At 35.9% G+C, this 12657-nt stretch overlaps 1 protein-coding gene across 1 annotated transcript in view; it reads left to right on the top strand.

Moving 5' to 3' along the window:
* Window positions 1-12657, top strand: part of LOC149819964 (protein CHROMATIN REMODELING 5-like) — a 123907-nt gene that overhangs the window by 43034 nt on the left and 68216 nt on the right. The window contains exons 7-13 of the mRNA XM_089983674.1: window positions 2612-2671; window positions 2790-2893; window positions 3204-3255; window positions 6376-6439; window positions 7103-7196; window positions 7360-7447; window positions 7547-7681. Coding sequence (XP_089839800.1) covers window positions 2612-2671; window positions 2790-2893; window positions 3204-3255; window positions 6376-6439; window positions 7103-7196; window positions 7360-7447; window positions 7547-7681 — 597 coding nt within the window. The remainder of the gene's footprint in view (window positions 1-2611; window positions 2672-2789; window positions 2894-3203; window positions 3256-6375; window positions 6440-7102; window positions 7197-7359; window positions 7448-7546; window positions 7682-12657) is intronic.

Below are 12657 nucleotides of genomic sequence, written 5' to 3'. Positions count from 1 at the left end.
ATCATGCAATAGAAATCACATATCTTGCAATCACCAATATATCACAAGGAAAACAAGTAAATATGCATGATCTAATGCATAGCAAGAATATGCATAATTTCAATGCATATGCATGAATAAATTATTATCTTTTATCAGAGTTTTCTTTTCATATGCATGTCCCTATATTATAATTAGAGTTCTTACTTGTTAGTTGTAAGTATATAATTTTTGGGAGTGAGCTCTTTCTAGTTTGTACTTTGTAGCAACCAACTTTAGTTTGTTGATATTATTTTTGTCAATTACATAACAATTAGGGTGCTTACTTGTTGGTTGTAAGTATATAATTTTTGGGAGTGTTGGGAGTGTGCTCTTGTCTAGTTTGTACTTTGTAGCAACCACTCCCTTAATTGATAGTGTGTTGAAGTGATAGACATATTTTCGGTTTGCCAGACCATGAACCGAAAGCCAGATCATGATCCAAATAGAAGAATTCATGGACTATGGTCTTGAACCCTTGATCAATCAAGTTATAATTATCACACGCTTAATAGGTGCTCGTCAAACCAGAGTTGGTGTTGTCATTCATTGATTGAGTGATCTAGTACTTGATTCAAATCTTGAGCTACTTGGACAATCTTGCTTGAATACTGCTTTATGATTGCATGGTCTTTGGGAGTCTTGAATGTAAGACAATGGAACTTTGGGACATGGTCTGACTATTATATGAAACTTTATTATGAACAGCTACACGTGGAGATGGGGAAAACCTAATTCACCTGATTTGTAGCCATAAGAAATGAGATGGTGTTTGATGTGACCTAATCTACTTCTCGAAGTGAGCAAGATGGAATACACAAACTTGGGTTCCTTGAGTGGAGTCTTGGGCTGGCTCATGGAGCAAGCTGCATATGTGAGTTTTGGGATTGGTCGTATCTTGAGGCCTGTTTGACTCTTAGTTTTGTTGCTTTATGAATATTGATTTGGTTGTTCTACATTGATTGAGCATTGCAGATGCTGCTTAATGTGGGGCTAATCTGGCTTTTGGAATTTAGGTCCTAAAGGCCTACTATGGTTTAGACAAGTTCATGGAATTGCCTGAATCTTGAATATCATTCCCTTTCTTAGGGCTAACATCTTTGCTTGGTGATTGGGAAATCGCGTGATAAACATCCCTGTTTAAAAGGTTTTTCACAAATGTGGTCTTTTTCAGGAACAGTAATTCTGTTTTAGGATACTTACCTTTTCCTGAACTTTATTGACCTGGTTGCTGCTGCAGCCTGGAGAGAATGTGTACATATTGGTGCTACATGTGCTGGGTCCTAGATTATCCGAATCTTTAGAGCATGTGATTACTGGTCACTGTTCCATGGATATGCCTTAATCGTGATGTTCAGTTATCTGATGCCTTACCTTGTTCACTTGTACTTCCTTTGGTACGTCACTAAATGAGCCTTCAGTGCTTATTGGGAGGAAAATGGTTCTGAATACTGGAATCTGGGATAGTAGGAGGTATCTAACCCCCATGGCTGTAGTTTGGCATGTGTTGTTGTCAGCATTGTTCTTAGCGTTTGGATCTTTGGGAGAATTCAATCTTCATCTATTATGTGGCTATCTCCATGTATCCTTCAGTGGCTACTCATTTCTTTCAATTTGCATCTTACATTTGTGCTTGAAAATTCATCTTCTTTTGAAAAGGAATTGGTAAATATCATCATGCATTTATAGTATAAAAAACAAATATTTAACTTGTATAGTTATTGGGTTGTATTTTGTACTGTCATATAGCCATTATTGTGTTCTCTTTTTGAAAGAAAAAATATGACATTTGTTCATTTATCTGTTGTACCCTGCTATTAGTTTCTTAGGAAAAGGAACAATGTCAGGACAGGAACCCTTTTGATCTATTCAATAATGGAAATTATGAAGGCAATTCACAGTTTTGTCTGGGAGTATTGCCATTGTAGAGTTTCAACTACTATAGATCAATTTGTCTTCATACCTCCAGTGTGAAAAGCCCTGAAATATCCTTTATCTGTGATCAGTCTGACTTATAGTACATTCTTATTGGCATGTATGCATGGGTTGGTGTGAGCATGTGGTTAAGCATTTTGATTAGTTATTCAGCTATGGGGTGGATGGGGGCTATACCATGTTTGCTTGTTACATTACCAATTTTGTGGGAATTCATGATCTACTTTTTCCGCATTTTGTATGGGCTACTTTAAATATCTGCATTTTCTGGAAATAGAGCTTCATTGCTTTTACTTTGGCATCTTGAGCTGCAAGCTCTTTGTATGGATGATATATTTGATGAGTTTTTCTCAGATATAAACTTTGTTAGACTGCTATTTCTTTGTTGTGTGAATGTTTTTTGTGGACTGTTTCTATTTGTATCATGTTCTACTTAGTTTTATGTTTATTTCCCGCACTGTCTTTGTCTAAGTTTATTTCATTGTTAGGGCTTTCAGACCCAATATTTTGCTATGATGGTGGTGTCCGAAGTTAGTATATCAGATGCAATTTCTCCTGTGCTTCTTATGTTCTTATATAGTTATATTTCTGTTTCAAACTCTTTTTCTCTTATCTTGCAACTTTAGCTTTGCGTTGACAAGACTGTAACTTCTTTCAGGTTGAGGTTCATGATGTGAACAAGGAAATGGAGTTGGACCTTCTCAATCAGTATAGTCAGGTGGTTTTGCCCTTTTTTTCCCTTTATGCATGTCATAGCATGAGGCTTTTTCTTTGTGTGTGCGTGTCTTTGTCTTGTCCCTTTTTTAACTGCATCTTAGTCTTTATTTGTTTATCAGGTAGAAAGAATAATTGCAGATAGGATCACTAAAGGTGGCACTGATGAAGAGAATCAAGAGTATTTAGCCAAGTGGCAAGGATTATCCTATTCTGAAGCAACTTGGTATATGAAGATGAATTTAGTGACAGATTGAAAACCGATTATCCTGTTAGTGGTTTTGTTCAAAGGCCAACAGGCTGTTGAGGTTGTTGGTTGCCAACCGTAACTGATTGTTAGTCTGATGGCCAGAGAATAAATAACAGCTGCTCAATCAATGTTTTTAGAATTACTTTTAGATACTTATGTTTTGGTTAAAAGCAAATTCTGCTTATTGGTTAAATAATGTGATTTTCATTGTCTCTTGTCTATTCTAAAGTCCGAATGAGGGATTCCTTTGCTGTTTTTTTATGTTTAGTGGATTCTTTCTTTGCAGGGAGAAAGATACTGATATTTCTTTTGCTCAAGATGCTATTGATGAGTACAAGGTACAGTTCTCTTCCACATATAGTAATCTGACATCTGATGGCATGAATGTGTTACTTTCTTGTGGATGCTGAAAATGTCTGTACTTGAATATGAATGATTTTTCTTTGGGGCTTGGGGGTGTTCATCATCTTTTGCAGTTTTTTTTGTCTTGAAATATCCATAGATAACACTGATATTTGAACTTTATAAACAAAATGCAAAAGAAAAATGTGATCTCTTATTCATTTTCTTAATGATGGAATGTGGTGTTGGATTTGTAATGAGGCCATATACAATTTTAGGTTCTGAAAAATTTTCCCACCTTTAAAATGTGGCCAATTATTGGGCTATCCAGTAAACTAGTTGTGGTATATGTGGAATAAACCAGTAGTTGTAAGTTCTATTTACTAGGATGCTGGTAAGTTTCAGTCTTTTGATAGTCTATAGCAGCAATCAAGACTTTGGATTTGTTTTCTGAATATTATCATACCCTTTACAAATGGGCAAACATGAGATCCCACATAAAATGATTCAAGTGCTGAATATGGAGCCATTTCATTTGGCCCTTGGTTAATGTGAAAGCTTGATTTCAAAGTCCTTTTTTAATATCGTCCATGTACTTCCATGATGGTTGTGCTAACAAATGCAGTCCATGAAGAAGTGTTTGCTCCATTTGCAAAACATTCCTTTTTCAGGGATTGTTTTCTATTGTTGAATTTCCCTTTTGAAGATGCTCCAATTGCCTATGTCGGCACAGTGTGGCCTGCTTACATGGTGATCCGGCCAGTTTAGAAGTGAAGGTTATGGGGAAGGATTGCATCCTAGTTTATGAACATTAAAATTTAGAGATCACTATACTGATAAAGCCACAATTCAATGACATCACAGGTAAAATTTTATGTGGCTTTTAACTGCTTGGTTTTGGGAAAATCTTGGGTTCAATTCATATGCATAGTGGTAAAAATGAAACGGTCAGTTACAGTTATTGCTAACATAGATGACAACTTTCTGGCTAGAATTATTACAAAATTCTTAAAAGGTTGGATAAAAGACTTTATTATTCAGCATATGTTGGCCTCAACAATTGAAGCGATGACAGGAGATTATTGGGGTTATCCCCTATGATTTATCAAGATTATAAACTTATTTCCAGTTAATTTTGCGGTTATCCAACAAGGTGATACGTCAAAGGTTTTCATTTCAGGTGTAAGAACCAACTGTAGTTGTCTAACGAAAGTGCAAGACTGCTTTTTTTAGTTTAAGGATTAATATAGTTGGCTGCGACCTTCTTATGCCCCTTCAAATCTTCCTATTCATAAGAAGGAGGCCAGCTAGTGGTAAGTAGTTCATCTGCTACTCATAAAGAATGGACTGATAGTGCAGTGGCTTGGAAGCTGTAAGGCTCCCTTGACCATCTTCCAAAGTGAATCTACTGATCAACTTTTTGCAGTAGGGCCACTTTTTTGAGAGCTTTGCTTTTGTTGGTGATAGTGATAGCTTGACCTTGCTTTAGCTTTAAAAGTCTGAGATATTATTGGGTAGGCTATAGCTTTAAAAGTCTGATCTTCTAAAAGGCTTATGCTGGATTTGGGTCATTCTGAAAATTGTTTGGAGTGAGTTTCAGGTCCTATGTAGTCAGAAGCGTGGGTGCCTCAAAGCCTGCATAAATGATCAAAATAAAAATGGTAGCTAACTTTTATTGTTATATATATTTTTACATTATGTTTTTTTGGAAGACAATGCATAAACTAATTCTACACTGGCTGGGTGCTGATCGACTGCCCAGGCGTGCTTTTGACTTCAAGTTCAGGTCATGAATTTTATTGAATATTCTTTCAAACCAAACTTGGCATGACACGCTTGACCTGGTTGGGACTCTATGCTGCGTCTGTGCAAAGAAAGGCCTATGGAGTGTTATGGAAGGATTGGGGACCAGTAGGCGTTGTGTATTATTTGGATCAGGTTCTGGTCTTTGCACCTTTCATGCAAGCTGACTGGAATGTGAATCAAGCCAGATTAGGAGCAATTATGGTCTGACTGGCCTGTTTACAGTTTCAGTGATAGAATTGTTCAGTTGTTGTCAAAAGATGGCTATTTTCATGTAATAATTCCTTAGGGAGCACATATCAAAGGTGATTCTTGATTATGGGCCATATTTCTTCTGCGTCTGTCTTGGAATCTCTTGTTTGCCATTACAGTATAAGTAGCCTCGTTCAGATTACGAGTATTTTTTTTCTAGGGAGAAGTCAATTTTCAAGATCATCTCTTACTTGGATTTACTTGTCTCGTTGTGAATGCCTTTATCTTTAGGACTTGTGTGTATGTATTCCTGCACACATGTTCATACAAACACACACGTATACGGGTCTAACATTTGAGGTTATAAGGTAGCTAACTTGATTCCAGTGCTTGTTCCTTCAATTTATGTGGTTTGAGTTTGATGTGATAAGTTAGGCTGCTTTGCATGTTTTGTGACTAAGGACAATAGTCACATTTGCTTTGGCCACAGTTGGGATGAGCCATCACACTTGAGAAAATTCTAGCTTGAGAAAGTTGGCCATAGGGTCAGTCTTGTGACCAACTTTCTCAAGTTTCAAAGGAGGAGCATTGTCAAGCGAGAATCACAATCACAACTTGCATTCTCTTATGCTTGTAAAAACTAGGGAAAGTTCTGTGATTTGCATTCACAGGATCTTGAGAAAATCTAAATTTCACAGAATGTGGCAAACATATCCTAAGATGAAAAGTTTACTTAAAAGATTTTGAGGCTATATGGTTGTAAGATGGCATACTGCTGATTTGATTGTGTCTTCTAGTTCATGTGGTTTAAGGTGATAACTTGAGCTGTGTACATTTGCAACTTTGGCCGCAAAAGAAAATTTTCAGCCAAACGCCACAGCCTGCTTGTATTGTGGGAAATTGCTTTTCCCTGCCAAACCTTGCAAGAACAGTGCAAACATTAGAATTCTTTTCAAGTGACTTGGTTTTCACACAGGCTGGGAATTATGTCTTTGCAACAAATGTCTTCATTGCCTATCCCAGAATTCAAACTTAGCTTTTTGGTCTTTGCATCTGTTATTTGAGACAGGTTTATGTTACGTGTTGGTTTTGTAATCTTGTTTCTTCTTCCACATCAACAGGCTCGAGAAGCAGCAATGACAGTCCTTGGAAAAACAGTGGATTCCCAGCGGAAAAAGATTAGAGGTCTGTTGTACTCTTCCATACTGCAGTCTGAGGTTATGCTTTTGTATTCCATGGATGGCAGAGTTGATAAATAAATTCACAAACATATGCATCTGAATATCCTTTGAAGGAGCTCTAGAAACAAAGCATCTGCAATTGTCATATATGATATAAACTATTGTTGCTCCAAAGCCTTTCTCTCTCTCTCTCGTTTCCCACAACTAAAATACAGAATATATCCTTTTTCAAGACATGCATATTACAAACTTCTTTTTGAACTCTCCACACAGCCATAAACTAATAAATACTATTTTGTAAATACTGTATTTAAAATGTTTACTTTAGCTCCATCTGGTGGATTTAGCATGGTCCATCTAGTTAGAATGTGAAAAGCCTTTTTTCTTTTTTCTTGGTTCCATTGTGGCTCCAATGTATCAAGCCAACATTGTCTTGAGGTCATTACTGGGTCCTGTGTGAGATGCTTTGCCAAACTTAGTGTTTTAGATGAGTCACACATGTTTGTAACGAATTCAAGCCAGATATATGCAATTGATGCTATGTGTTTGATTCCCTTTTTATTCCTGTTAGCTTGCACTCGGTCTGTAAGCTCTAGAATGGTAATGGCCAACTGAATTCGTAGTTTGATTTACAAATTCAAGTAACCATAGGTTTCTCATTTTCCAGAAAGCTTACGTAAGCTTGATCAGCAGCCTGAATGGTTGAGAGGAGGTACACTTCGTGACTATCAGCTGGAAGGCTTGAATTTTCTGGTTAACAGGTATCCATTGCCTTTTACATATTATATTAGCCATATTTGCTGTTATTGTTCTTGCTAGCATCTTCTTTGTCATAATTTATTTTCATTTTCGATCTTGTTTGTGAAAGACAGATGATAACTTGTTATCAGTGTAAATTTCTTATCACTCTTTCCTCCAGTGCAGTTGGAGAAATGATACAAATGTCATTTTAGCTGATGAGATGGGGCTTGGTAAAACTGTTCAGTCTGTTTCAATGCTTGGTTTTCTACAGGTATACATAACTATAGTTTATATCCTATTTGTTTCCTTGTGCTAATATTTTTTTTCTCATTGTGTGTTTTTCTATAACATGTTTGTATCTTTTCTACAGAATGTTCAACAAATTCATGGCCCCTTTCTTGTTGTAGTCCCCTTATCAACTATAACAAACTGGGCCAGGGAATTCAGTAAGTGGCTTCCTGAAATGAATGTCGTCATGTATGTTGGAAACCGTGCTAGTCGAGAAGTAAGGCTTGTTGAATGTTCTTTGTTTCACTTTCACATTTTGTGTTTACCTTCCATGAAATGATAACTGTTAAAAGACTATAATGTTGTTGACAGATATGATGCCCATCTTTGTGGTGTTTACTTGTAGCTTTGTGTATTGGAAACTCTGGTAATTGATAATACCTGTTTTGCATATGGTTCTTCTGGTCTTCTTCTTTCTTCCTCACACTGTACACCATTGCTTTGCAAAAATTTCTGCCATAATCTGTACTTTTTGTTTGATAAGAATCTAAGATGCCTTATTTCATGGTATGATTTGTGGTTCAGCATCCGTCTCACATGGATACGGCTGTAGATATGCAACTACTTTTGTCGGGTTTTTCATGATGAATAATACACAAGGCTGTAGATAACATTCTTGTCTGAAATCAGAATTATTTGGAGCTGAAAGTTTATAGGACTACAAGAGGGTTGGAATGTTTCTGTGGTGTTGCACCTGTTATATTGTGCTTATCTTTGAAAGAGGATGATGTACAGATACATTATTTTCAAATCATTTGCAACTCATATGTCATGATACTTATTTGTACAAGTAACATGAATTACACTGTGGTATGGTGTTTAAGTTTTTTCGATTATGGTTGTAACGTTCCGAAATTTAACCCAAATTTTGAGGATTCTTTTTTTATAACAGCGAAAATATTCAAATTAACCGGGTTAAACATTTCAGGCATGGTGCAAGAATCATCAAAGCAACTAACATTCATTCATTTCTAATAAAAGTTTAAAACATAAGATTAGAGTTCAAAAAAACTGAATGTCATAATTACAATAACCAACTTAAAGTTTAATATCTCGGGAACACAATCCTGATCCGCACACCATCTTGCAACTGCTCTTTATCTTTTACTCTTCTCCTCAAAAAATAGTAAAATAATTTGTGTCAGACTGGGCGTATGAGAATACTATGATTTTGCAGAGGTACTGTGTAACAAGTATGCAATAAAAATGAATAACGATTGACAGTAAAGCATGATACTCAACATGACATGAAGGAATAAGTAACATAAAACTAGTTTATTGCCTACCACAATTCTAACTCACGAAAAAACATGTCATAAATCATCACCTAATCAGATAAATAATCACAGGCTTAAATCAATAATTACCGGAAGCGCCTAGGTAAGTGGGGAAGCACGCTTCGGAAGCGCGGAACGTCGCACTTCCAAAACGCGCAGGGAAGCACCCTTTTTAAATGGGAAGCACGCTTCCCACCACGCTTCCCCCGCGCTTCCCCAGGCTTCCCCCTCGCTTCCCCCATGCTTCCCCCATTTTTTTAATTTTTTTGTATTTTTTTATTTTTTTCGCTTCCCCCTCGCTTCCGGTTCGCTTCCTAGGTCACTTCCGAGATGATTTCCGGTTCGCTCCTAAGTGGTCCCACGCTTCCCGCTTCCTAAAATTTTGAAAGTACCTCGCTTCTCGCTCCCGCTTCCTGTATCGTTTCCCACTCTCGCTTTCTCAACTGACAACCATGGTAATAACATGCTCAAGTAACTAATAACATGGTTAAATAACTAATCACATGTGCAGTTACTGAATTTCACAATATTTTGTTTAAGTGATACACACAAAATATTTAAATTAAGTTTTTCTTGAATTATCCTGTAGGTACTCGCAGGCCAAGGCAACCATAACAGAAGAGAACATTCAAGGGTTTATTATGCTTGGTGTTTTATTAACCCGAACGTCTAACTGAAACTGAAATCCTAAGGGAGCGGTTGAATAACCGAGAGAACCTTCCAAAGCCCCAAACGACAGGATGCATCCCTAACTTCTACAAAAGAACTTGGAACTACCGCCTAAGACAAGTTGGTAGTCCGGGTCTCCTAACTCCGAGGACTGGGGACCATTGAGCTATTGTCACTCGAAGCATGAAAACACTTGTCTCCGGAGTTGTGTACCACCTATCCTCTCCAAGGTAAGCCCGAGTCTGAGTGGGTTGCTATCTTATTAATTTGTATTTTTTGAATTATCAGGGTTTTACCCCGGTCTGAATCCAGTAGCTCGAAGACACTGGAGTATTCCCAAAATTTTTAATCATACTACAGTAGTAGTAGATCCATAACCGTTCATACCTTAAATAGATATGTTAACCTACCTTTATCCATTAAATTGTGCAAACTCACCCACAGTGCTTCGGTACCTTAAAACCGTCAAGCACGAAAATATGCACATAGGTTTGAATCTACTTGTGTATTCATTTTATAATTTCAAGGGCTAGTGTGTGACCCTCAACACTCAGGCTTGTCACTTATGTATCCACAGTACACCGACCTACAAGCTCGGTTAAGAGATTGCCATTTCTCTTTACCAATGGCAAATTGCCACAACCTACCATTAGGTTTTACAATGTCTCACACCTGGTGGCATAAGCTGACAGCTTTTGCCAAACAAGCAGAGACCCGTTTGATTCATTTAGAGATCACGCTATATAATCTCAAAGATGTTGTACATTTATATACATCTTTCCTCACTCACCTTTGCTTTCGATCATTCCAGATGATATACCATTAAATGCGCATTTGAACGTCTCAGGAAATATGCAACCTTATATGCATTTGAACATCGATTAAAATATGCCGCTAAATATGCATTTGAGCATCGTCTTAACATGCAACTAACTATGCATTTGAACAACAATTGAATATGCAGCTAAATATTAAATTGAATATCAACATAATATGCAACTAAATAGGCATTATTTCAAATTAAATTTCGAATTTCATTTTTAATTTCCAATTCTAAATTCCAATTTCATTTCCAAAATTTCAATTTCAATTTTTAATTCTCAAATTAATTTTCAAGTTCAATTATATATTCAATTTTAGATTTCAATTCTTCAATTTTAAATTCAAAGTTCAATTTTAATTTTCAATTTCAATTCTAAACTCTGGTTTTCAATTTCAATTTTAAATTCCAAATTCAAATTCAAATTCAAAATTCGATTTCTAAGTTCAATTCTGAATTCAAAAATCAACTCCAATTTCAATTTTCAATCAAATCAGATTTCAAAATTCGAAACTGGACTTTGAATTCAATTTCAAAACCTTCAATTTCATTTTGTCATTTTTAATTCAAAATTCAACTTTGAATTCCATTTTAAAATCGAATTCAATTTTCAAACTCAAATTCAATTCAACTTCAAATTTTTAATTCAAACTCAATTTCAATTTTTCAATTCATATTCAATTCTTCTTCTTAAAGGATATTTTCAAATCCCTTTAAAAAACACTTGGAAAGTCCAAATTTCTAAAGTATTTCTAAAAGCATACATATTTTTAAGTTCAAAATCATAGCACAAGCATGATTCTATGAGCATTTAGGACTTAAAATAATTTCTTAGGCAAATTCGAACAAGTTAAAGGCATAACATTCGATCCTTGATTCAATTACCTCTGGTAAAGTCGTCAGGAACGGTTGAACCTCGTACCGACGAGCGAGCCCTATCTCCCTATTTTCTAAAAACGGAGGCGAGTAAATTTTCTAAATCTTTTCAAAGGGTCAAGTGGACCTTGCGAGAGTTTTCTCTTTCCCTAAAACGAAAAGAAAATTTTTTGCAACTATCACAGGAATCCATTTAAAATATATGAAAGGATAAAAGAGAAAAGCTAAAGAAAGAAGAGAATAGATTTCAGTTAAGAGAAAATATGCAGCAGCACAACAAAAGGATTAGGTAAGATGTAAGATATAATATAAAAATGTGCCTTTTTTTTTTCTTATTTAAAAGGGCACTATTCCGGACTCTGTCCGACTCCTGCAATAGACCAGCAAAAATCAATATGATGCTGCTAATACGCATATGCCGAGCAAAAATATATGAAGCAATGGAGAGAAATATTGAAATCGAAAAGAAATATCAATAATAAAACAAGTTTCCAGAAAAATGAAATCTGGAAAAGTAGCGAGAACATAAAATTTCCCCTCTCCTTTTTTTAGATTAGGAATATTGGAACTAGAATTTGGATTATGATATTCGAAAGCAACAACCTCTATTTTGACGTCAAATACACCTCTTTTTTTTTTTAATTGACGTCAAATATAAAACCGCAATATTGGATGAATAAAACAAGGAATAATCTGCTGTTAGTAAAGAAAGACTGATAGTAAAAAGAGGAGAAAGAAGACAAATTAGAATAGAATGGAAGATAAAAGAGGATTTTGATCGGAAGAAAACAATATTTGATCTAAAGGGGCATACCTTTTGGAACAAAACCGAAGTCCCGCTCATGATACCATTAAAGAAATCACCACATTTAGTATTCAGCTGAAGGAGGAAGGAGAGAGAGAGATGCTAAAAAACGGCAGCCACTAAAGAGATGGCTATCCCTAATGCTTTATTATGTAACATATATTACAAAGGGTTTAAAATACAACCAAATAACAAAAATGCCATTACATAAAGAAAACACTCTAATATTAATAAGATGCATGGATCTGGATCTGATGACGTCAAAACACATTTTATCAGACAATGTGTCCCTATTTATACACAACACAAGAGAGAGGGAGCCTTGGGATCTCCCATAGAGACGTTGGGAGCTCCCAAAAGCTATGCAGCCCCATCTACTCTATGGGTAATCCCCATAGAGCCCCTTATGGCTATATAAATTACATTTATTTAAAAAAGTAAAAAACTATCGAACTAGCCTATTCCTATTGAACTAACCTAGTTGCATAATATGAAATGACTAAAATGCCCCTGTTGGGCATTATATATGTTCTTTTATATATATATATAAATATTTTAACAATATCATGGGATGCAGTGTTTTTAATCTTTCCTGCCATTTATCCCATTAGGAAGAAAAGTAATATCATGGGATGCAGCATTTGTCCAGGTATTTAATATGCAGGACAAATCCCTCGTGGGGCTGTTTTGTTCGTGTATGGGTTCTTTCCAGCATGTCAAACGCTCCCTTAGTGTTTGTCTTTATT

Source organism: Nuphar pumila, chromosome 12, assembly GCF_984573655.1.
Source record: "Nuphar pumila chromosome 12, dmNupPumi1.hap1.1, whole genome shotgun sequence".
Lineage (NCBI taxonomy): Eukaryota > Viridiplantae > Streptophyta > Magnoliopsida > Nymphaeales > Nymphaeaceae > Nuphar > Nuphar pumila.
This window is presented reverse-complemented; position numbering and strand designations above follow the sequence as displayed.